Raw genomic sequence first — 25929 nt, 5'->3', positions numbered from 1 at the left:
AAATTCCTGTTTTATTCAAGGTTTCCTTCATAACAATCCTAATGGAGAGGTTGTACAAAAATACTTGTTTTCCTCAGTTTATAGGGAGGAAACAGTAGCTTAAAGAGTGTGCTTGCTCAACAGAAGTTGAATGGCAGAGCTGGGTCTAGAACCCAGAACCTCTGAATATGAATCTAATAATCTTTACCTCATTTCATGGCCCATTAAACCCCTACCTTATCTACCTCACAGAGTTATTGTAATGATCAAAGGAGATGAAGTGAATGAATCACTTTATAAGAGGAGGAATGATATAACCCCCCACTTTTTTAAAACAAACCAAAAACCCATCACCCCCTCTTTTTGCTATTTGAAGATGGGGTGTCCACATTTTGTGTTTCAGAGATGAATAAGTATAAATCCCAAGAACACCATTTGGTAATGAGTTGCTTGAGCTCTGTGTCAAGTAGAGGGTCCTCAGGTCCTTTCCATTACCTAGAAGTAATTATAAATCAACTTTCAGGCAAGCCTGTCTCTTGCTGGCAGGCTATCAAAGGCAGACCTCAAGATTTTTAAACTGGATGGTAATTTAAAAGTAACAAGCAGTGGAAAAGGCCCGACTAAAACACAGGGAAGAGTTCTGGGGATGCTTTCAGTTGGGTCTAGAACAAGTTTTTAACTGTGTTAAGTGTGGTGGTGAAAATCACTGGAGACAGTGGTATGGAGAGTGAAGGGGATGGAGAATAGCAGTGTCATTAAGAAGCTTCCCTGGGGAAAACTCAGGGACAGCTGATTCAAAGACAGCCACCAATCAGTGGGAGAAAGGGCAAACAAGATGCCAGCTACCCATAGGGGAGAAACCAGGGGAATGCAGGACAGAGCCAGCTATCCGTTGGGAAGATGCCAGAGGAAGGAGTGGACAGAGGAACGGCAAATCTGACAAGGCTGAACTTTTACAAATTCAGGGGGAGGTAGAGAGTGTGGAGGAGGGATAGATAAGTTTTTTGGCAGAAGCACAGAGGTCTTTGGGGAATTCCTGGCACAATTATCCTCCCAATCAAAAACAACCATCAGAGGAAGAAAAATAAAACAAAATATACATTTTTCTCGACTACCTAGAATTTCAGGGAAAGAGAGAATGGTCCAGGGTAGGAATAACAATGTGCCCCTCTATGTACTCCCTCTCAGACTACCAATTGTTTTTTTTTATGTCATTATTTTTCTTTTCCTACTCTTCACTACCAACTTTTCCCTAGTTCTGAGTTACCCGAGGGTAGTTTTGAAGAAAAGTATTTTCAAAATAATCTTTAAAAATATGACTTCATGTTTTGGCTGCAACTAGATGGTTCAGTGAATAAGAACACTGGATGTGGAATTAGGCACTCAAAGTGGCCTCAGATGGGGTGACCCTGGGCAAGTCACTTAACTTCTCTTACGTAAATTTCTTCATCTATAAAAATAGCACCTATTCCCACCAGGGTTTTTGTGAAGATCGGAGAAATGACATATGTATAGAACTTTATAAATCTTAAGGGATTATATACATTCTGGCTATTATTATACAGTAAAGAATAAAAACAAAAAACATTGCACTACCTAGCTGCTTCTAGTCTGTCTTGCCCATTTTGGTTCTGGGATAGAATCTGAGCCCAAGTTTCCTTTGACTTTGAGTCCTAAGCGCTTCTTTCTACTATATCTATAGAATTTCTCTCTCTCTCTCTCTCTCTCTCTCTCTCTCTCTCTCTCTCTCTCTCTCTCTCTCTCTCTGTCTCTCTGTCTCTCTCTCTGTATCTCTGTCTCTGTCTCTGTCTCTCTCTCTCCACATACATACACACACACACAGAATAATTATGGTCCTTACCTCTCCATTAATTCATTGTGTGACTTTGGGCAAACCGCTACTCATCTTTGGGATTCAGTTTCTTCAATATATAAATTGAAAATACCTAAGGATCCTTACCATACTGTGATTTTTCATGAACTCGTAATAGGAAAGTGACAATGGTTTCAAATGCTTGTTTTTCTCTATTAGAGGAATCAGAGGGATATATATGTTCAGGAAATTGTTTTGCACAATGAGACAGGTCAGAACTTTATGTGTTCTCTCTTGGGTAGTAGGAAAAAAAGGGAGAGAAGGCAGATGCTTCATTAAAAGCATAGGAAATTAGAGATGAAGAATCACAGATTGTTGAACTGAAATAAATCTTTGAGTATTTGAGGTAAAAGAGATCTTAAATCTTCTTTTTGCAGAAGAAGAAACTGAGGCTGGTGAGGTGGAATGATTTTGTCCAACGGCACAATGTCAGAGGAGGAATTGGAATGCAAGTGTTCAGTTATTTTTAGAAAACTCGACTTTTTAAAAGGTAACAGTATAAGTAGCTCATGTAACCCACCACTACTGCACGGCTGAAACACTGAGATAAGGTGGGTACATTATGAAATCCTATGTCAGCAAATTATGCAACTGTGATTATGCTATAAAAAATCGGAAGGTTGAATGAATAGCTTCGTAATAGAAAGTATACTAGACAAGGAGTCAGGAGCATGGCTTCTAGGGAGTTGGGAAAGTTGCCTCAGTTTCTTTTAAGGGGAGAGATAGAATTTCCAAGGGAAAGGCCAGTAGCTAATTTTACTTCTAAACATTTAGCAAGTACAGAGAGGTCAGGAGGATTGGGAAATAGGCATTTGGGTGATTTGATTTCCCTTCTTCTTCTGAGGCATCTTATTTCCTATTTGCAACTAATTCTCTCTCAAAATTTATTTATTTGTTTATTTGTTATATCAAAATTCTCAGGTATCATCCTTTCCCCCTCCCTTCCCTCTTCTAGAAAAGGCATCATTTGTTATATATATATATACATATATATATATGTATGTATGTATATCTATCTATCTATCTATATCTATATATATATATATATATAAACTATATCTTGCTTGTTTCTATTTATCAGTTTTCTCTCTGGAGGTAGACATACACAAGTCATTCTTCAAACAATATTTCTGTGGCTGCATATAAAACTAATGCTCTTAAGTGCCTAGACTTCTTGGGTTCTCTAAGATCAGGGGTTTTGAGCCTGGCTGCACCATGAACCATTAACTTATTGTAATATTTTGGATAAATCTATTAACCTTTGCTAGCCTTAGTTCCTGCTGGACAGGAACTGGATCTATGATTTCATTGATCCAAGGAATTTCCAGGTCAGGAAACTCCCACTATTAATTCAGCTGATTACCTTCTCTGCAATCTATAGTATAAGAGTATTGCCAAGATTAATGAGAGGTTAAGTGACTTGCTCAGGGTCACACTGACATTATGTGTCTGAGATGGGACCTGACCAGAGATCTTCTTGGGTCCAAGGCTTCCTCATTGTTTTCTAGGTCACCCAGCTTCTCTAATTACTTCAAAGTTGAGTTCCTTTGAGGGGCCCCCATCCACAGCAATTTCTTCTAGCATCATTGGCCTCTTGAGGAAGGCAGAAATGAATTATGCATTGGAAATAATTTCCACTTAACTTCAGAGTATTTCTTTTCCTCCTATAGTCAGTGTCTCACACCACATGTCAACAGTGAAAAACTATCTCAATATTGCTGCATATTAATCTTCCTGAGAAACTCTTTTCATGATGCTCCTTCCTAGTTTGAGATACCACAGAGGCTCCTTTTGACTTTTCAGATCAAAATCGAACTCCTTTATCTCTGAATTCCAGCCCTACCCACTATCCAGAAGCATCTCTCTGTTTTCTGACAATGAATTCTTTCCTATAGCTATTCACTTAAACACATACAGACCCACATACACGTATGGTAGCTAGGTGGCTCATTGGATAGAGAGCCAGAGCTAGAGAGGGGAGGTCCTAGGTTCAAATCTGACCTCAAACACTTCCTATCTCTGGGCAAAAGTCACTTAATCCCAAAGCCCTGACTCTTATGGCTCTTCTGCCTTGGAACTGATATTAGTATCAATTCTATGATAGGAGGTAAGGATTAAAGTAAATAGATAAACACAGACACACACATACTCATACAAAAACATGAATGTTTCTATCGCTGAAGCTTTTTTGTCCATGAGAGTTTGGACAAGTCCTTTATCTACTTCATCCCCTTTGGCCTCGGTTTTCTTTTATAAAATGAAGGAGATGAACTAATTGATTGGCAATATGGCTATTCAAATTTAAGGATTATAAACTAACCATATAATCCTAGAATTGGAAGGGAAGGACCTTGGTCGTCACACACACCATCTTCCCACCTGAGGGATGACTCCTTTTTAAGATGACCCTGACAAGTGCTTCTCTAGCCACTATTGAGTAGTTGAGAGCTCAATATACTCTTTAAAGCAATTCGTTTCCCCTTTGGACAGTTGGACAGAGATTTTTCTCCTTTATAAAAAGCCAAATTTTACCCAAAAGCTTTCACTCTTTACTCCTGTTACTACTCTCTGGAGACAAACAGGACGAGCCTAATTCTTTTCCCCCTATGACAGGGCTTTCAAAGATGTGAGCATCATCATGATCATGTTGGTATTCCCCTCCCGATCATTTTTAGGTTCCAAATTCAACATTCCTTTAATCTGTCTCCATCTGGCCTGATTTTAAGTCTCCTTACCATCTTGATAATTATAGTATGCATGGGCAGCAAAGTGGCACAGTGGATAGAATGCTGGGCCCAGAGTCGGGAAGGCTTATCTTCCCGAGTTCTAATTTAACCTCAGATAATTACTGTGTGATCTTTGGCAAGTCACGTAACCTTATTTGCTTTAGTTTCTTCATCTATAAAATGAGCTGGAGAAGGAAGTGGCAAACTAGCTGTGTGACCTTGGGTGAGTCATTTCACCTTGCTTGCTTCAGTTTCTTCATCTATAAAATGAGCTGGAGAAGGAAATGGTAAACCACTCCAGTATCTTTGCCAAGAAAATCCCAAATGGGTTCACAAAGAGTTGGACATGATTGGAAATGACACAACCACAACTTTAAGGTTTTAAAAATGTTTTACAAATATTATCTCATTTTATCCTCACAACCACATTGGGAAGTAGATGCAGTTATCCCACTTTTACAGATAAGAGGACTGAGACAGAAAGAGGTTTAGTGACTTGCTTGGGGTCACACAGCTAGTAAATTTTTGAGGCTATATTGGAACTGGGGTCTTCCTGATTCCAATTTAATCTCTCTATTGTGCCATTGAGGTATCTTCATCCTCATTACCCTTCTCTGGATGTGACCTAGGAAAGTCTCCCAGGTAGAAAGAAGCAGCATCGGGTTTCAATCCCAGGTCTCCTAACTCCAGTGGCCTGGATTGTCAATAAGTGTTCTGACCAAAGCATAGGAGAATGGAGCTATTATGTCCTTAATTTTCACTCTTCCTTCTTCCAGCCTTCATTCTAGACCTATTTTCATCATTATCCCTTGTTTATTTTTGAGTTTATCAATTCCACTGGACTTGCTTCATGCAGCTTTTTTTACAATAGTCCAGAACCTCCTGGTACCCTGAAAGCACTTATAGATAAAAGAAAAGGATTCTAGATGTAGAAATCCATTTGAATTCAGGGGAGACCTCATTTAACCCCTTCCTTTTCCAGAAGAGGAAACTCAGGTCTTCAGAGGCCGTCTGAGTTCAGGGTCACACAGTGAGCAGCAGGACAAGGATTCAAGGCCAGGTTTTCTGACTCCAAATCTAGTATAATTTCTACTGTCCCATGTTAGCTCCCAGACTTTTTCCTCAAACAGGCAGGGACTGCATGGTCTAATGGAAGCAAGATGGCCTGGTGTTAGGAGACCTGGGATTGAAACCTGATGCTGCTCCTTTCTACCTGGGAGACTTTCCTAGAGTCACTTAAGTCCCCTAAGCTTCAGTTTTCTCCTACCAGTTGTTACAAATTCACTTATTGTGGAGGGATCCTTTCCTATTTCCCTAAATAGGTTGAGAAGAAAAGCAGTTAGTCTACAGAAGAAATAACCTTCCAGAGTATTAAATCCTAGAGTTTCCCTCTCCCTCCCTTCTCTTTGATTTTTCTAGCTAAAGATGCTACTTCCTTGACTTCTCTGGGGACCCTTCCTTTCCTCTCTCCTCAACTCCTATAACTCTTGTAGTTCTAGAATATGACAGTTGATGTTTACAAAAAAAAATTTTGCAGGAATGCAAACATAAAAAAGGAGTAAATAGCTAAATTTCAAAAGAAAGAAGAGCTTTCCCCCATGTTAATACTTGGGGAGAAGGCCTGGCTTTCTGTTGTTCAGTTGTGTTTGACTCTTCATGACCCCATTTGGGGTTTTCTCGGCAAAGATTCTAGAGTGTTTACCATTTCCTTCTCCAGCTCATTTTACAGACGGGGACACTGAGGCATGGTTTTGTCACTGTTCAATTGTAGAATAAGAGAGTTGAGTCAGATCACCCACAATGCTCTTTCTAACTTTGGACCTAAAACACTTATTACTTTGATTTATGATCCCATAAAGAAATAAATTGAGATTATCAGGACTTATGATCCCAATACTATGAAATACAAAGGAATAGAGATTATCAGTTGATGGTTTCCCCACTGATAGCTTAGGCTCCTGCTCCCCAACCAGGGCAGAAATAAGCTTGATGCATCCTTCTCACCTGTGAAAGAAACACTGAGAACCTCTTTGCTCTCTTTTGAAAGTGACTCACTGACCACATCACCCCAAAGGAGGCCCCTGGAAGTGGCACATCTCTTCACCCTTCCCAGATATTTATGCAAGTGGTGTAGCCATTCCTGGGGCAGTTCATGCATTCATTATGTACACGGTCAGGAAATGGGGTGTACTTACAGCCTGTTCATCGTCCCAGGAGTCAGAGAACTTAATCGAAGTCAGTATGTCTTCAAAAGGGCCTGTGGAAATAAAAGGAAAATGGGAAAGGCCATCTGAAATACTGTATTCTAATCCTTCTTTAATTGTAACAGTCGCTTTCTGTTAGAAAGGAACAAAGCAGGAGAGATTGGAGTAATTGATGAAGCGGGAATCAATCAAGGTTCATAATTGGCTTATTCGGAGAGCACTGGGTGACTTTTTTTTTAAAGCTGTCCTCTTTCTGTCAGTGCTAATGCTGTCTGCCGCAGGGACTTCACAAACACATATTGAGCCTGGTTTTCCCCTGTGTGCAATTGTGGGCTCCCCCCTGGGCGCTGGGGACAGGTTGGGTCAGGTATTGCCTACTCAGAAAAATCCACAGGGCCTTCGGGGAGGGAGCGAAAGAGTCAGGCCTTTTATTTCAAAATACAACCGTGCTTCTTGCCAAACTTTACATTTTTGGAGCTTTTTTTTTTCTCTCCATCAATTCCTCCCTCTCCCGTGCCTATGAGGAAAGTGTTCCTGATAAAGAGGAAGCAACTTGTTGAGGGCAGTGGGCTGTAGTGGAGCAACCTTTAGTCAGGTTCACCTGAGTTCAAATACCTCTTCTGATACTAACTGTGTGATGAGGTAAATGATTTAACTCAGACGTGATTGGAAGCCCACAATTTAGAGGTTTCAGCTGCTTCTAATGCCTTGCGATTCCATTTGGGGTTTTCTTGGCAAAGATACTGGAGTAGTTTCTTGTTCTTTCTTCAGTAAATTTTTACAGGTGAGGAAACTGAGGCAGACAGGGTTAAGTGACTTGCTCAGGGTCACACAGTGTTAGAAGAACTGAATCGGGGGTAAGATTTAAACACAGGAAGATGAGTCTTCTTGACTCCAGGCCTGACACTTTATTCATGGAAGCACATAGACCCTGTGACTTAACTTCTCCATCACAGACTGATTTGAGGTCTATGGGTTGTTGGATTCCCATATACTCCTTCCCGTTTTATTTTAACCTTGTGAAGCTGAGAGGGAAGGTGGCCAGAGTCACAAGGGAAGAGGAGAGATGTCTTCTTCATCCTTATTTCATTTCTTCATCCTTATTTTATAAATCTATCTACCAAGGCTAATGGGCCAGGAAGGGACTATTAGAAAGAGAGCCTACTTCCGAGGCAGTTTTTAAAGAGTACATATTACAGAGCAGGTGCAGAGCTGCATGGCTATGTGTTTGTTCATGGGATTCTCTCTATGCCTATGAAACCACAGGTCTTAAACTCTACCTTCCCCTCTTCATTAGAACAGAGCAATGAAGATTTATTCATTATTCCAGTCAACAAATATTTCTCAAATATTAACATGCAAAATACTATTCTAGATTCTAGGGAGATATCAAGAGATATCATCGAAAAACTTATAATCTTAGCCAAGAATTTATTATATAACTTTGATACAAAATAGAATATGATGCATGCTTTGAAGTGAGATAGAGTGCTATGAGAGATCCCAGGTGGGAATGTTCATTTTTCATGGGAATGATCAGGGCAGGCTTCATGGAGGATGTGGTAGGATTTTTACAGGGGACACTGCAAAGAGTAGGTAGGTGGCACAGTAGATAGAATGCTCCATCTGGACTTAGGAAGACCTGAGTTCAAATCTGGAAGACCTGAGTTCAAATCTGGCCTTAGACACTTACTAGCTGTGTGCCTGGACAAGTCACTTAACTGTTGGTCTCAGTATTCTCATCTTTAAAATATAAACTGGAAAAGGAACAGGGAACTACTCCAGTATCTTTGCCAAGAAAGCCCCAAATGGGTTATAAATAGTTGGACATGACTGAAATGACTGAATGACAACTTGAACACTGTACAGTATGAACAAGGACAAGGAGGTGGGGAAACCATGAGGTAGGTTCCAGAGATAAGGAGGAGTACAGTTTAGCTGGGTGAGAGAATATGAATCCAGAAGAAAAGGTAGGTTGGAGTTAGGGGGCAGAAGATCTTGAATGGCAGTCTAGGTAGGGCATTTGTATTTTGCTTTCCAGGAAAGAGCCATTGAAGTCTTGGGGTCAAGGAGAACCAGCAGGAGAATCTCCCACAATGCACAAATCTCATCCTTCTGGTGTGCATCACATGGGATTGAAGGGAGAGAAGGGTAGCAAGGAGATGGTAGGAGGGTCTTAAAATAGACTGAGTGAGTGAGGAGGAGGAGAACTGAGCAATCACAAAGTTCATTGTTGAGTCTGGAATGGGCAACCAGATCCCTTTATTTCCAGCCTTGGATTTTCTGTTTACTCTGTCAGGGGGTGACTTATATCCTCTCATACATCTGTGAAGCCTGGGAGTGAAAAAGGGAAAAGTATAGAAAATTGCCTCCTTCCTCCTCCTCAAGTATTGCTACAGATTCTTATTCTTGAGTCTTGACCTTTTTCTGAGATGGGGAACAAGGAGTATTTAAACCTAGGTCTTCTGACTCCAAGTCCAGGACTCTTTTTACAATATCAGTCATATAAAATTTAGAATTGAGGTGGGGGACTTTAAGGATAATCAAGGATGTACAACTTCCTTATTGTACAGGTGAGAGCCAGAGAAGGGAAATGATTACTGCATACTACATACATTACTACATAGTTAACAACAGAGAAGGGACTAAATTCCTCTGCTCCTCTCTTAGTCCCTATACTCTTCATTATTCATCATCCTGTGGCTTTGAAAATGTCCTATTGCACAAATACCCCTGAGATTTATTCTTATAGCAAAAGAGAAGTACCTCATTGTTTTAAGTCCACTCAAGCTTCAGGGTCTCATATTCCTCATCTGTAAAATGGGATAATAATATCAGTAGTGCTGATCTCCTGGGATTATTGGGAGGATGAAACGAAGTATATATTAAAGGCAATCAGGGAGCACAGAGTGAAGAAGAGCTGAGTTAAATCTTGCCTCACATATTTGTGACTTCTGTAACCTTGGCAAGTCACTTATCTTCTTTCAATTTAGTTTCGTCCTTTGTAAAATGAAGGGGTTGGAATTTGATAGCCTCTGATGTCCCTTCCAGCTCTAAATTTCTGAATTTAGTTGCCTTTTGCTTTATAGACATTAAAGCATTATAAAAATGTCAGTTGCTGTTGTCGTTATTCAGCTAAAAGCTGAGTGAGTCAAATATGTTGTCCCATTGCTGAGGGATAACATGATTCCTGGATATGACTCAAAAACTGAAATACTCTAAAAAATCCCCAAACTGAAATACTGCAATACCTTTTTACTCCCTCTAACAACATGGATCACAACCCATCCAGGTATTTCACACAGGCTCATATTTAACTCTTGTTTGTGGCTTCCCATGAATCTACCCTGTGGGGTAAATGTGTCTGGTCCCCTTCTTAATTTCTCTTGACATTGCAAGTATTCCAGTGGAGCAAGTGGACTTGCTATTCCAGATCCTGACCTCATGACCATCTTAACTTCCTTCATGGCTAGACATTTTTTATTGATGGTATCTTTGACAGATAGGTGGCATCAGTAGATAAAGCACTGGACCTAGAGTCAGAAAGACCTGAATTTGATTTATGCCTCAGATACTTTTTTTTTTTTAAACTTTTACCATCCATTTTAGAATTGATACTAAGAATCCATTCCAAGACAGAAAAGCAGTAAGGCCTAGGCAATCAGGGTTAAGGGATTTGCTCAGGGTCACACAACTAGAAAGTGTTAGAGTTTAGATTTGAACCCATGACTTCCTTTCTCTAGGTTTGACTCTTTATCCACTGAGTCACTTAGCTGCTCCCCTCAGACATTTATTAGGTATGTGATTCTGAGAATTTCATTTAATTTCTGCTTACCTTGGTTTCCTCATCTGTAAAATGGGAACAATAATTCCTACCTCACTAAGTAGTAAGAAGATAAAGTGAAATCGTATGTAAAACACTGCAAATTTTAAAGGGAATACAAATCCTAGCTTCAATTATTATTCCAGTTCTTTGTAATTTCTTCTTTCTATTGTTTTGTAGCCTGAATAAACCATTACATGCCTCTCTGAAGTCCTCTGCATAAAACACATTTTTAATTCCTTGGAGAGTCTGTTCTATGATTTTCAGCCTTATGGCACCAATTGCATAGTGATAAAAGTTTGTGGCAGCTAAGTGGCAGAGTGGATTGAAGACTGGGCTTGGAGTCAGAAAGACTCATTTTCCTGAGTTCAAATCTGGTCTTAGAGACTTGCTGTGTGACCCTAAGTCACGTAATCTGGTTTATCCATTTCCTCCTCTGTTAAATGAGTTGGAAAAAGAAATGGCAAACCACTCTAGTATCTTTATCAAGAAATTAGGATCCCAAGTGGGGTCATGAAGAGTCAGACATGACTGAAATGACTGAACAACAACAAATTAATAGGATGATCTTTTGTTTCAGAGGAACTTGAGTCAGTTAAAAGTTTTGGGTTACCAAGAAGATGACATTAACAGGAAATAATCTTTCCTCTGTACTCAGAAATGACTAGATGGCATGTCCAGTGGCTTTGTGTGTGTGTGTGTGTGTGTGTGTGTTTACATTTTATAAAGCATGTGGTAAAACTGGATAGTCAATAGAAAAGCTATTCAAACCTGAGTGCCCATAAAGTAAATAGTAGCCTAGGAGATACTTGGGATGTTTTACTTGACTTGGTGAAATGAAAAGTTATAAAGGACTCTATCAATGAGAAGAAAAATGACTTGGATCCTCTACTCTGATAAAGATGAAAAAAATCTGTCAAAGTAGGAACTGAATAAAGTGAAGAAAATACAACTGCGCGCGCGCACACACATGCACGCACACACGCACACACACACACACACACACACACACACACACACCTTGAAGAAAGTGAAATCTCTGAAGTACCAGAAGCAATGCAGATGGATAAAGAAAGACTCAATATCTTGAGTGAATAATTGATGTTTGGGGAACCAATTATTGGAGAGAGACTGGGTCTCTCTTCTTAGGAGAATATACTTAGTGAAAAGGGTGGGTCATTTAATGTTGGATTTGAAAATAATGGTCTGTGAGTAGCTTAGGATAATGGAAAATCATTGCAGTTGAAGTCAAAGGTTTTGGGTAAATTATAGAATGTCACAATCTGAGGGGAGTGCAAGACATACAATAAAGAATATTAGAGTTGTAAGGAATCTTAGAGAACATCTAGACTAGTCCTTCATTTTACAAAGAAGTAAACCCCCCCCCAGGAAAGGGATGTACCTATCAAAGCACAATTCTTTGCACATAGGAAATGCTCAATAAACACTTCATTCATTCAATTATGTCAAAATCAGGCCTCCTAAATCAATGGTGACAAAGCTTCATACTAATAAAGCCTAGATAAGCCATCAATCAGTGATGAAATTCAGAACTGAAGACTGAAAATTATTTCTATAGCTAGAGATGGGTTTTTATTTTTAAAGATTTTTATAATGAAGTTCCTGACTTTCCATCTGCTTCCTTCCAGGTCTGAATGGTTCCCTTCTCTTCCCAGTTCTCTTATTCAATCATTTTCCAGACATATCCTATTCTTTGTGACTCCATTTAGGGTTTTCCTGATAAAGATACTGGAGTGGTTTGACGTTTCCTTCTCCAGTTCATTTTATAGATGAGAAAACTGAGGCAAACAGGGTTAAGTGACTAGCCCAGGGTCACACAGCTAGTAAGTGTCTGAGGCCAGACTTGAACTCAGGAAAATGACTCTAGGCTTGCAATTCTATCCACTATGCCACTTAGCTGCCCTTATTCTGTCCCTGTACTTTATTGGTACTTACTGAATGTCCTATATTATTGGTCTAATAGACTATTAGAGGACATCTCTGTTTGCTGCCTCAACCCATCTCCTGACTGGAGGAACAACAAGGTCTGCCTTTGTTAGCTGTCCTTTCCACCTTTTCCTTCATTCAATTGTTAAAGCAAGTGCTGATGAGGCCAAGGTCACAGGTTTGATAACTTTACCAACCAATTAGCTTCACTTAGAGGAAAAACTCCAGGAGTTTCAGCTGATCTCTCAGAGCTCCACATCCACGGTGTTTAAGGGTCAGTCAGGGTGACAGAGCAAGGAGGGGAGATCAGTCTGGTTTAAGTCCCATGTGGCCAGTTATTCTACACCTATTCCACAGCTGCAGGCTGCTTTTTTACTATGGGATAGATTTATCCCTTCTATACAATTAGCTTCCATTTTCCAAATAAGAAAATGGCAACCCCAAGTTAGGACACGGCTTGTCCAATGTCACACAGATGGTTCGGTGAAAGGCTGGGACCAGAAAGTATAATAGCTTTTAAATACAGGAAATAACATACACATGGTTGTAGGATCTATTGTGAATTTCCTGATTATAAACTTCAAAGGACAATTAAACTAACCCTCTTCCAGCCCCCTCTGCACTTCCCTACCCCTTCAACCCCTCAAAATAGCATTTTTCTTTTCTTTGACAGGGTTACTGGCTTGGTAGATCAGGGCAATGGCATAGATTTGGCCAGACGTTTTTGACAGGTTTCCCTTGTAGACAAGATGGAGAGATATAGACTGTATGATAGATTAGTTGGATGGATTTGAAGTGGAAAGAGAGTAAGTCATACCGCTGGGCTGACTCGGTTCATTACAGGTTGATATAATTTAATTTTACCCGGGTCCTAACTTCTGCACATCAAAGCCATTATTCTCTTTTCATTGATTCTATTGCCCTTGCCTTAGTGGTTATTCTAGACTTCCTCTTTTCTCTTCAAGCTCCCAACCTCCTCTCTTTTTCAGCAGATGTCCTTGCTGCCTGAGAACACAGAGGCCATCTGCTCCAAATTTCCTCTCTTCTTCTGCTCCAAATCTTACAATGACTCCATGTGCACACTCTCTCCTTTATAACTCCCATCTCAGAGGATGAGGTGACCCCTTTACTTGCCACGGCCAACTCTTCTACTTTTGACTTTGGTTTTATCTTCTCCCCTCTTCTCTAGTAATTTTCTCCTTGGATCATTACCAGTGTCTCTTTTCTTCCACTGGCTCTTTCCCTATACCCTATAGACACATTCATGCCTACATTATACCTAAAAACAAACAAAAAGACCCTAACAGAATCCACTTTTTGTCTGCTACCTCCTCAAACTATCATTTAATATCTCTCTTTTCCATTGCCAGACTCCTAGAAATAATCAACTACATTAACAGCTTCTATTTCCTTTTGACATACTTACTTTTCAACCCCTTTTAGTCACTTTCTGACCCCACCATGGACTGAATCTGATTTCTCCAAGGTCACCAATTTCTTTTAATTAATATATCTACTAATAATCAATTAATAAATCTAAAATGACTTCCTCCAGTCTTCGTTGCCTTTGACTAACTTTCACTGAAGCTTTTAATGCTAGATGATCACCCCTTTTGTCTGGCTTCTGTGATGCTGCTATGTCTTGGGTCTGATGTTTCCCCTCAGATTCTGATGGTATATCACTATCTCTCATCTCCTTAAGACAGATACTCTCTCCCCTCAGGCCCTATTGTCTTCTGCCTTTATTTCTTCTCTTGGAGAACTCATTAGCTATTATGGATTTAAGTATTACCTTTTGATCTAGATCAGTGATTCCCAAAGTGGGCGCCATCGCCCCCTGGTGGGTGCTGCAGCAATCCAGAGAGCAGTGATTGCCACAGGTGCATTTATCTTTCCTATTAATTGCTATTAAAATTAAAAAAAAATAATTTCAAGGGGCGCTAAGTAATGTTTTTTTTTTCTGGAAAGGGGATGGTAGGCAAAAAAGTTTGGGAACCACTGATCTAGATAGTCATCCCCATTGGTTTTCCTGAACTTCAGTTCCATGGTGTCCCCTGCCTACTGGATATCTCTTCCTTTATATCCCATAGGCATCATCATGCCTTGAATAATATACATTAACTTTCTTTCTTCCTAAATCTGCTCATCCTTCAAACTCTTCTATCTCTGTTAAGGACATCACCATTCAAAATTCATAACTTTGGAGATAATCTTTATTTTTCCTTTTCCCTAGTTCTCCATATCAAAATAGACAATTCTCCTTCAGATTTTTTTCCCGTCAATCATTTCTTTTTCTTCCTCTTCCTAGTCTAAGGCTTCGCTATCCCTTGCCTAGACTACTATAATAGTATTCTTTTTCCCCCATTTTTTTATTGTCACACAGAACATACTTCCATATTGGTCATTGTTATAAGAGCACACTCATACATAATCAGAACCCCAAAATAATACCATAAATACACTGATGTGAAAGATGATTCCAACAGTTCTTTCTCTGGAGGTGGATGCCATTTCCCATCATAAATCTTTCAGAATTGTCTCATTTCATATAATATTCTAACTGGCTTCTCTACTTCTGATTTCTCTTTTCTCCAATTCATTCTCTGTATAGTTGCCAAAATAACTCTGTAAGGCATAAGTCTGACTGAGGCATTGAAAAATTAAGTAATTTGCCCAGGGTCACACAGCCAGAAAGTATCTAAGGCAGGATTTGATCTCAGCCTGTCTGACCCCAAGTCTAGCTTTGAGTACTTAGATTTTCCTTGGACTTCTAGGTCTATAAAATGTGGAGATTAGCAATTAAATTTAAAAAATGTTTAACATTTTCAGTACTTTCCTCCTGCAAAAAGCATATATCCATATACAAGGTAGAACAGAAAAAAAGGATTATATGTGAAACCAAGACTGCAATTGGTAAAATTTTATAGGATTACAAATCTTGTATTACTAAAATTTTTTTAGTTTTAAAACCTATAAATTTAAAACATTGGCTTCTTTTCCTTCTACCCTAATCTTGTCACCCTTGGCTTCTTCCTTCTCCCTGGTTTCCAGTCCCTGCCCTATGAGTCATGGAAAGAACCCTGAGTGAAGCTGTGGAGGGAGAAATAATCCATGACAGATGACATAAATATTTATTAGTCCATGTTCTTTTATTTGGTCAAGACCTGTGAATTATGTGATTTCATTGTGTTTAGAGAGGTTCTATCAGTACTCAGAGTATATAGAAAATCCTTTTACTACCTGTCCTCTAGGTTATAGTCTTAAGAGAGTTGTTTGGGGGCACGACAAGTTCAAATGTCTTGTTCCTTGTAATATGTATGTCTAGAACTCAGAGCTTCCTGATTCCAAGGCTGAATTTTTATCAACAGTGCCATAACTTGTCCTAGTTCACATTGCATTTTGAAAATATTTAACTAGGTGACTTCCAAAGTCCCTCCTAATAAATTCTAAGTTCTATAACTGTTGAATCTAAACAGAGTTATTTTCTGACTAGATTTGTGATGATCCTAATTCTTCTTTAATATCTTAAAAATAGGTCACAAAATCCTCCAATAAAGAGGATTATTTCAAATAATTTCAGAAGAAATTGTGGTACCATTTACTTGAACTTTAAAAGTAAAAGCATACTTTACAGTTCTCTTGAATGATAGAAGAGGATGGACATTCTAAATTTCAAACAATTATGTGACTTCTGTCTCCACCCACTCATGTTATTCATTGGCATGAATCTTGAACTCCATATATCCACATTTCTTAGACTGGCAACCAAAGTAGAACATCTCATTATATTGCCATTTTCCATCTATAATTCTATTAATGTAATTTGGAAGCACATTTAGTATCCTGGATCCTGACATTCCATAGGTTTGTGTCAGCCAGATTTTTAATTGATGACATCTATACTCAATCTTTATTATGTCTTTTTGAATTTTTCTAGTGTAATTTGTGTTTGTGGCCAAACCAGGAGCATTTTTCATAACTTTCTTAAATGGTAGAGAGAATACCTGTAGGAAGGACACAGTTGGCACAATGGGTTTAGAAGAGAAAGATTTTTTCCCCTTCTTTGAGCAAAGAGATACATAGTTCCTAGTTCTCTTGGAGACCAACTCAAGACCAATGGGGAGAGAGAAAGACAAAGGCTTTAGAAGATAAACATATAGAAGATGTTACATCAACATTTTTCTGATTTCTAGCTTGCTTCCCCAGAGACTGTAGTGTGTTTTCTTTTGGGTAAGAATAGGGCCTGTCTCTTGTTTGAACTATAATCTTATCTCACTCCCAGATTCTTAGTACCTCATGATTATAATAGTCCTGTGCAGTCCAATTAAATTGACTCTGATCCTTAGGTAAAGATGTCTTTGATCCTAGATAGTCCACTGGGTCAAATGTTATTTTGAGGAACTCAGAGAAATGGCAATTTTGACATTATCTTAATTAAGTGGAATACTCTTTTAATCCTGATAATCGTAGAAATCATTGTCTTTTGTTAGCCTGTTTTTTAAAATGAACTGAAGAAACACTATAGTACAAACTAAATTGTGCTTAATGTTCCCCAGAAAACACAGATGTCAGTTAAAGATGCTAAGGCCAGAATACCCTCTGTGTTGACTGATGTGTCTCCCAGAATCAATTCTCTATTCTTTCTCTCTCTCTCTTTCTCTCTGTCTCTGTCTCTGTCTCTGTCTCTCTGTCTCTCTCTCTCTCTGTCTGTGTCTCTCTCTCTGTCTCTCTGTCTCTGTCTCTGTCTCTCTCTCTCTCTCTCTGTCTGTGTCTCTCTCTCTGTCTCTCTCTCTCTCTCTCTCTGTCTCTGTCTCTCTCTGTCTCTGTCTGTCTGTCAGTCTGTCTGTCTGTCTGTCTGTCTGTCTCTCTCTCTCTCTCTCTGTCTGTGTCTCTCTCTCTGTCTCTCTCTCTGTTTTTCTCTCACACACACACACACAAACATACAGGAAATCTAGTTTGTAAGTGAAAGCATTTATTTGGAAATGGATTAGGCTTGGGTGCCAAACTTAATCCAGAAATAATTAATACTCACATGATAACAGAAGAAAGTTTACAAAAGTAAAAGCATGCAAGCCTACAAATTAGACTTCCTCCTTATCCTGGAGAATGCTCATTATCCATGGGGAATCCCTTTGTCTTTCTGAGTTGTGCTGGGAAGAAATACATTTTTTTCCATAAATATTTCTGCTGGATTTAACCTTACCCTAAATGAATATTTCATGAAGGAAAAAAAAAAAAACAAATGAAATGTTTGAAGGAGGGGGGCAGGGTAGGGAAAGGGAATGTTATTTAGAAAAAGATATTCTCTGTTACTTCTTCCTCTTCAAACAGAAAAATAGTAGTCTTGGTCTGGTGGTTTTTTTTTTTAATTTTAAAATAGAGTAACAATGATAATGTGCTTAAGGAGGCAAATGCAAAAGGAGAAATTATTCAAGGGATTAGTATCGGCCTGGGGCAGGAAAAGGAGGGGGAAGGAAATGGCATATGCAATTTAGCAAATTCAGCCAACATCCATTCATTGAATTTTTACTGTGTTAAGAGCACTGTGCAAGGCATTAATAATAACAACCAGCATTTATATAGAGCTTTAAGGTTTGCAAAGAGCTTTACAAATATGATCTCTTTTGATCTTCATATTAACCCTGGGAGATAGGTTTTATTATTATTCCCATTTTCCAAATGGGGAAGCTTGGAAGACAGACATTAAGTGACTTGACCAGGGTCACAAGCTAGTAAATAGCTGAGTCTGGATTTGAACTCAAATCTTCCTGATTCTACTGTGCCCTCTGACTGTCTCTAGAGGTTATAGAGCTTGCATAGGAAATTCTGTTCTTATGTGACTTGAAATAGAGAGATAAAGATACATGGATGGGGGAAATGGAATAAGAGAGATTATTTTCTGATCTAGGTTACTCCCTGATGAGGAGCCTCTCTCTATGTGCAATTTTAATATCTTATAGAGTTGCCTAAAGGACTGAGACATTAAATGATTTGCCCAGTGTCACACATTTAGTATGTTTGTGAGGTAGGATTTGAACCTAGGTCTTTGAGGCTCTAAGGACAGATCTCTACTACTCTGACTCATAGAGATTTAGAGGTAAAAATGGTACTCTACATACCGTTATAAAGTCACGAGAAAGTGACAGAGCAAAGGGCTACTTACCAGGGATCTCCCAAGAGGAGAAGCTCATTACCAACAGGGTCCCCCCATAAAACAGAGGGAAGACTAATGCACCAACACAGAGGGTTATAATACAGGTGTTGATGCATTAATGAAAGCCAAAGTGTCAGGTTCTGAAGGGGAAGATTGTTATTGTCCAAAGAGAATTGGGAGGTGAGGGGCTCCTGGAGGAGTTGACATTTGAGGTGACCTTCAAGCTGGGTGGAAATTCAGCAGGCAAGGATGGGGGCAAAAGGAAGAATTCCCAGAAGAGGAAACAGCAGAAATAAATGCAAAGATGTAGGAAAACACAAGGTGGTGTTTAGGGGACAGAAAGATGGTGGTCTGCAGCAAGGATCTTTTAGCAAAGCTGGCAACATAGGTCTCTGCAGGCACCCTTTGTTCTTTATTTTTCCAAGTTAAAATGCAACACATTTCACTGTTGCTAAGGACAACACATTTGATTCTTCAGATTTCACAGAATCATTTCAGCCCTGTCCAAAATGATGTATGTGTTGGGGGAAAAACAAAAACCACCCATCTTTTTTACTATAAGCAAGAAGTTTGAAATCAACTTTGCTCAGATCTGGAGAGTTGTTTATTTGGTAATGATTCAGAGAAAAAAGTCCTTTTTCTTTTTCTCTTTTAGAGAGGGAGAAGTGCATTTCAGTGATATGTGTACAGGGGAGGAAATATATGCTGAGTAGATAAAAAATATTCCACTCTGTACTCAAGTAAATCAGCTCAACTTAATTAAATATTACATTTAATCTTATTAGCTCTCCAATAAGTGAAGAGATTTGAAGTCAAATGTATTATAAGAATAGATTTTTTTTTTTTCAAACAAAGACTATGCTCCTAGTTTTTTGACTATCAAGGATGAAACATTTGTAGATGATTTTGTAACTGTCTTCACTGTGGAGTTATTCCCACTAAGAGACTCAGAGCAAAGTGCTTTTATGTCTATTTTTTATTTTAAATGATCTTTAATAAAATCTCCAATGACCTGATCTAATCAATAGTTTCTGAATTTGTCTTCTACAGTGCCTCTGGTGATTTTTGTTTGTTTTTTGAGAATCATTGGCTCCTGATAGTCTTTTCTTTTTTCTTTTTTTTTTTAAAGTCTTACTTTCCATCTTAGAATCAATATTGTGTATTGGTTCCAAAACAGAAGAGCCAGAAAGACTAGGCAGTGAGGGTGAAGTGGCTTTTCCAGGGTCACCTAGCTAAGAAATGTTGCTCCTAATATTCTTATTACCCTGATCATAGAATTAAAGAGAATTGGGGTGGGGGGAAGCAATAAATTGATAAATCAGTCACTGAAGGGTAGACCTTTCTCTCTCTGTCTTTGTCTGCTCTTTAAAATTGTCTTTGCCTATTTATCTATCTTTTTTCTCTCTCTGTGCCCATCTCTTTCAACTGCAGTCATTTTATCCCTCAGTTCATATTTTTATAAAAGACAATTGTTTCAGCAGTGATAACATTTAGACTATAAATGTGGTTAATGTGAAAACATTAGGTTTTTTTTGACCATTCACCATAAAGGTGATGAATATTCAAATTTAAGAAATTAGAAGACACATTAACAGGTCATTAGGTTAGCCCCTTTCTGAATCAAGAAAAGTCTTTATACATCTTGTACAAGTGGCCATCTGGTCCATTTAGCTCCACAAATGGTTAGCTGGATTCCACTTGAATCTTTCCATTGATGAGGAACTTCATCACATATATAGCAGACAGCTCTATTTGTTAGGAAACTTCTCAATATGGAGCCCAAAATGCCTTCTTCTAACTTATACCCATTGGTCCTGCTTCTGCCTTAAGAAGGTACATAAATCATGACCGCATCCTCCTCTTTTGGAATGTCCTTTATTGCTTTGAAGACAGTGACCACATGTAGCAGCACACTGATAAAGTGTAGATCATTCAATTCTTTTCTTCTTCTTTTTTTTTTTAAACCAAGAAAACAACATAGCAAAAACAATACAAATGTTGTTAGGCTAAGACATTAGAAGGTTATTTCTAGTCAATAAAAGTTTGGAATGAGGTATTTTAAATGAACAGCACTATTGAAAACAATGAGCCAAGCTCACATAAGCATTTTGTTATCATTTGCAGTGCATCTGAGAGTCACAAACCATCACAGAAATTCAATTGTGAGAGCAAAACTGTGACGGTATCTCTGCAAGTGCGAAGATTGGACTGCAGAATGTGGAAAATGATAAGAGCCCTGGACTTGGGATCAGAAGACCTGGGTTTGAGCTCTGCTTCTCCCATTTTTGGTGAAAAGCTCTGCCACTAACGTTCTATATGACCTTCTGCAAATGAATTCACCTCTCTTAGCCCTGGTTACCTCCTCTGTAAAACAAAGACATGATTATCTCTGAGACCCTTCCATTTCCAATACTCTATGCTTAAAGGCCCCTTTGTTCTCTTTTTCTATCTTTTTTTTTCTGTGTTCTGGGGTCCCTTTTAGCTCTAGAATTCTAAGGACTGATAGAAATATCAACATTCCATGTTCTATATTTAAAAATTCCATGATTTCTTGACATACTAGCTGTATAATTTTGGGCTTAGGTTTGTGTATCCATAAAATGAGGTTAATTCGGACAGTTGTCATAAAGGTGAGATGATAAAATTGTGTGAAAATATTTTGAAACCACAAAATATTATTTTTTATTATTTTTCAGTCACATCTGGCTCTTTATGATCTCTTAAATATTATATATGTTAATATCATTAAGAAAAATAATTTTGACAATTATCCCCAAAATGCTCTGTCCAGAACAAAATAGAAAAGCTAAGGAAATGAATAAAGAAAATGGGGGAAAAAAACAAAACATTAACACATGGGTGATGCTTATTCTAACACATTTTTTTCTCCTAGACTAAGAAAACTAGGTAGTTCTTTCTCCATATGCTAGGTGTTTTATTTGTCTGTTGTGATTTCTAATCAGAACTATTTCCATTCAATTTCTTATCTTTCTTTGTTGAGGACTTAAATCTTTCAAACATTAGAGGCAAAGAAGTTGATGAAATGGGAAATTGCCTATCATGGTGTAACCCTAGGGGGGGAAAAAGGAGGAATCCGCATGCACTGAACATGGCATGGAAAATGTATTGTGTTTGGCAACAAAGGATGAGGCTAAATTCCTCATTATCTGTTTTACCCTGGGTATAAGTCATTTTTTCTTTCTTGGCTTAAATTTCTTATCTGTAAAACAAAGAGCTGGGTCTTTTTTCAGCTTCAATGTAGTAAAGAACTCCTACCTTACTGTTGTTATTGATGTTGATGATAATGATTTTTCTTCAATACTTTTAATGATCCACAATTCCATTGGTGTGGGTATTCATGGATACAGATCTCAGCCTCTCTGTAATTGAGTGGAAGGATGCATGAGTTGGAGAGGAAAAATAAAAGAAAATTCTTTCTGAATTTATTAATATTAAGCAAAACATCCTTTCTGAATTTATCCAGGCCCGTCCTTGGACAACAGATTTAGAACCTACTACCTGACTTGTCCTGGAAACTTTTGTAGTTTTGTTGCATCTGCTAGAACTTACACTTTACTCCCTTTGCCTTTAAGGATCCAGGGTCACTTCTAGGCTAGCATCACAGAAAGGCTTTAGAGGAGGAAAAACAATGGTAGTTGACATTTCTATGCAATGTTTTATAGTTTGCAAAGTGCTTTACATAGATTATCTCATTTGATCTTCAAAACAGCCCTGTGAGACAAGTAGGGAAATGTCACCTGATCAGTACTGGAGCACTTCACCAAGAGGATTATCTTCTTTAAAAGAAGATATTCAAATTAATCTTCATTAATTTAATGTATGGTAGTGATTCATAGGCATAGGGCTTATTGTTTTGCAAGGAGATTTCTTCCTAACAGCCCAAAGAGATAGGTAATGCAAATATTTTCATCCTTTTAGAGGAGGGAACTTAGTCCTAGGAAGGTTCAGTGACAGCCCCAATGTCCTTCAGTTTCTTAGTGGTAGAAATAGACATGAGCTAATGTTTTCTGATTTCCAGGCTAATGTTCTTTTACACTAAACCATACCATATCTTTTATGGGGATGTGGGAGAAGATTATGACAAATTAAAAAAAAAGTGTTTAAAGGGAAGAGTCTAAATTTCTAGGGCAAAAGTATCCTTTGAGGTAGACAGAGGAGGAATTATTTTTTCCCTGTTTTGTATTTAAGGGAACAAGATAAAAGAGAAAATGACTTGCCCAGAGTCAACATATTTAGGTTTGTTTATTCTAAGGCTAGTAACTAAAAAAAACAAACAAAAAAAAAACAACTGTCTTAGAATAGATACTAATTATTGGTTCCAAAGCAGAAGAGCTGTAAGTGCTAGGAAATTAGGGTTAAGTGACATGCCCAGGGTCATATAGTCTGGAAGTGTCTCAGACCAGATTTCAATCCAGGAACTCTCATCTCCCGGCTTATCTATCTACTGAGCCACCTAGCTGCTTCTACAGCCAGCATTTTTTAATGTGGATGGCTAGGGGAGATTTGGCTACCGTAAATATGAAGTAGGTTTGATTACATTAAATTTTATTTCCCTCTCTCCCACCCCTCACTCAGAGAACCTCTTTTGCTTTCATTCTCTGTTTCCTAGTACTCCGTACTTTGGAAATTTTTAGGATACATGATACCAATAGCACAATGGTTAGTTCAAAATTATAAAAGGACTTCTAGCCAATGAGGAGAACTGCTGTCATGGGTGAATAATAGTATCTAAGGCAAGAAAATACACTGAATTCACCAACGATGTTTAATGAAATAAATGTCTTTATCAGAGGGGACAGAATACTTTGCATTTTAGTTGTCTATGCCCTCTGCTTATGCTGTTCATTGTGGTTTCTTACTGGTTTCAGTGTGAAAAGATTTCAGGCTGAGGTTCTCCTCCAATCCTACTAGTGCCTTCTTTGTGAGATTACCTTCCCCATATAGGGTATATACTTCAGGGGCACATTGTCTTCCCCATTAGAATGTAAGAACACTGAGTATAGGGACAATGTTTTCACTTTTCTTTCTGTTTGGCACAGTAAGAGCTCAAAGAATGTTTGTTAACTAAGTGATGTTAACTATCCATCAACTTATTTCTCAGATCTTCAGATTTCTTCTTCTAGAGAATGGATATATTATTGCCTACATCACAATTGCTGTGAGGAAAAATAACTTTGTAAACTTTATGATGCTATAGAAATGTGCCACTTGTTTTATGAGTTTAAGGAATAGATGAATGTTGTACCATGGATGGAAACTTTTTTTTGGATATAATTTGATTGATATCAATAAATAGGCATGATCCCTCCCACACCCCCAAATCTCTATAAACTCACAGAATCCATAGGTTGGAAAGGACTTTAGTTAACACAGTCAAATCCCTGAATTATTGAAACTTGCTACCCGTTCCTGCCCCAGTCCCTCCAATCAGCCTCAGCTTCATCTCATCCCATTGATGAGGACCTACTCATTGTTTCTTGAGGCAGCCTGCTCCATTGCTGCTTCCAAGTGTTTGGATAATCATAAAATCTCTGAGTTGGAAAGGGTCAAAGAAGTAGGACCTGAACCAGAAAAGAAACCATCTCTATTGTTTTGTTGACAAGAATTTCACACTTTCTATCCCATGGGACCTTCCCAAATGGTGAGAACATAAGACTTAGAGGCAGAAGGAGTTTTAAAGATTATCTAGACCAACTCTTTTATTTAACATATGGAGTATATGGAGTTTGAAAGTTTGTGTGATTTGCCTAAGATTGTACAAGCAATAAGAAGTTAGGCTGTGATTTTAGAGTTACCAGAGACCTTGGAGGCCATCTAGTTTAGTGACTCAGTCTGGGAACTAGGGTCTCATAAAAGGTCTTCAAATTAGATTTCAGGAGTGTCCAGGAATTTGGATTTAAAAAAATCACAAACACTCTACATTTTTATTGTTACTAATCTCTAATTGAAAATTATTCAATCCAAATCCTTCAATGATTAAAAACACCTGGGAAGGAGTTCACCAGATTAATAAAGGTGTCTATGGCCCCAAAAGTTTAAGGACTCTTGATCTAGTTCCTCCCCGCCCCATTATTTAGCAGATAAGGAGATTAAAGCCTAGAGAATGTCACACAAATAATAAGGGGCAGAATTGGATTTGAATCTTGGTCTTCTGACTTCTAATATTTTGAAACTAAGTCCTCTGCGATCCTCCAGCTTCTGCTTGAAGGGGTTCCATCAGAAAAATAATTCCAGAAGAAGCTCATTACAATTTTACATAGTTCTTATTTTTAGCAAAATTCCTTCTTTCCATTCCTCTCCCCTTTTTTCCCTCACAGTCTACCCTTCTTCTCTCTGCACCTTCTCTTCCTTTCTTTCTCTCCCTTCCTTCATATACACACATTACTTTTAGTATATAAAAGTAAAATAAAAAACTCTCAGCCATCTTTCAGAAACAACTTTTTGCTGAAATGATAAGGGGCACACAGAGGAAACAGTTCAAAATACCCTTACCATCCTTGACATTGTTCGAAAGACCACCCACAGCCCAAGAGGGGTCTTCCTTTGGCTCAACAGAAGTCAAGAAAAGGAAGTAAATGCTGGTCATCGCATCTCTTAGGCTGTGGTCTTTGAACAATGTCAGAAGTGTTACAATTTTTAGGAAAATCGAATATACCTTTCTTCAACTTCTACCCACTACTCCTTGATCTCCTAATAGAGGTCAAGGAGAAGACTAACCTTCCTTCTGACTACACCCATTGTTAATCAATGTAAAATTAGCAAAGAGAGAGAGTTATATTAAGAGATGACAAAAACAAAGCAAAAATCAAACACCAGAGAGACAGCTGATATTTTAAAAAGAAAACTACAATTGTTCTCCAGGCTCTAAAAGCTAATTCTGCTTTAGTATAAAACAGAGAGCAGCCTCCATGTAGCTTTTTCTTTTCAGACAGCCTAGAAAGGAAGAAACTGCCATGATCTACTTTAAATTAACCAGAAACCTTAGCCCATCTACTAAAGGAAGTTACTGTTGAAAAGATCTAGTTTTTCAATAAATTACAAGTAGTTATATTGATTTCCCTCCCTTTGCAGAAAGCGAAATTCTTTAAAAATTGAGTTAAAAGAGTAGATTTGCTCTTCAGCCTTCAGATGTTTTATGCAAGGTCTTTCCTGTGGATTTTTGTAGAAAATACCTTTACTGAGACCTGGCCATGGACATTTAG

At 38.3% G+C, this 25929-nt stretch overlaps 1 protein-coding gene across 1 annotated transcript in view; it reads right to left on the bottom strand.

Moving 5' to 3' along the window:
* The window catches only part of CLNK (cytokine dependent hematopoietic cell linker), a 193637-nt gene extending 171618 nt beyond the window's left edge, over positions 1-22019 (bottom strand). Inside the window, exons 1-2 of the mRNA XM_044681759.1 lie at positions 21983-22019; positions 6774-6835 (exon numbers count right to left, since the gene is read on the bottom strand). Coding sequence (XP_044537694.1) covers positions 6774-6784 — 11 coding nt within the window. The 5' untranslated portion in view covers positions 6785-6835; positions 21983-22019. The remainder of the gene's footprint in view (positions 1-6773; positions 6836-21982) is intronic.
* Positions 22020-25929: the final 3910 nt, after the last annotated feature.

This window comes from Gracilinanus agilis, chromosome 6 (genome assembly GCF_016433145.1).
Source record: "Gracilinanus agilis isolate LMUSP501 chromosome 6, AgileGrace, whole genome shotgun sequence".
Taxonomy (NCBI): domain Eukaryota; kingdom Metazoa; phylum Chordata; class Mammalia; order Didelphimorphia; family Didelphidae; genus Gracilinanus; species Gracilinanus agilis.
Note: the sequence above shows the minus strand (reverse complement) of the source record. Positions and strands in the feature narration are given on the sequence as shown.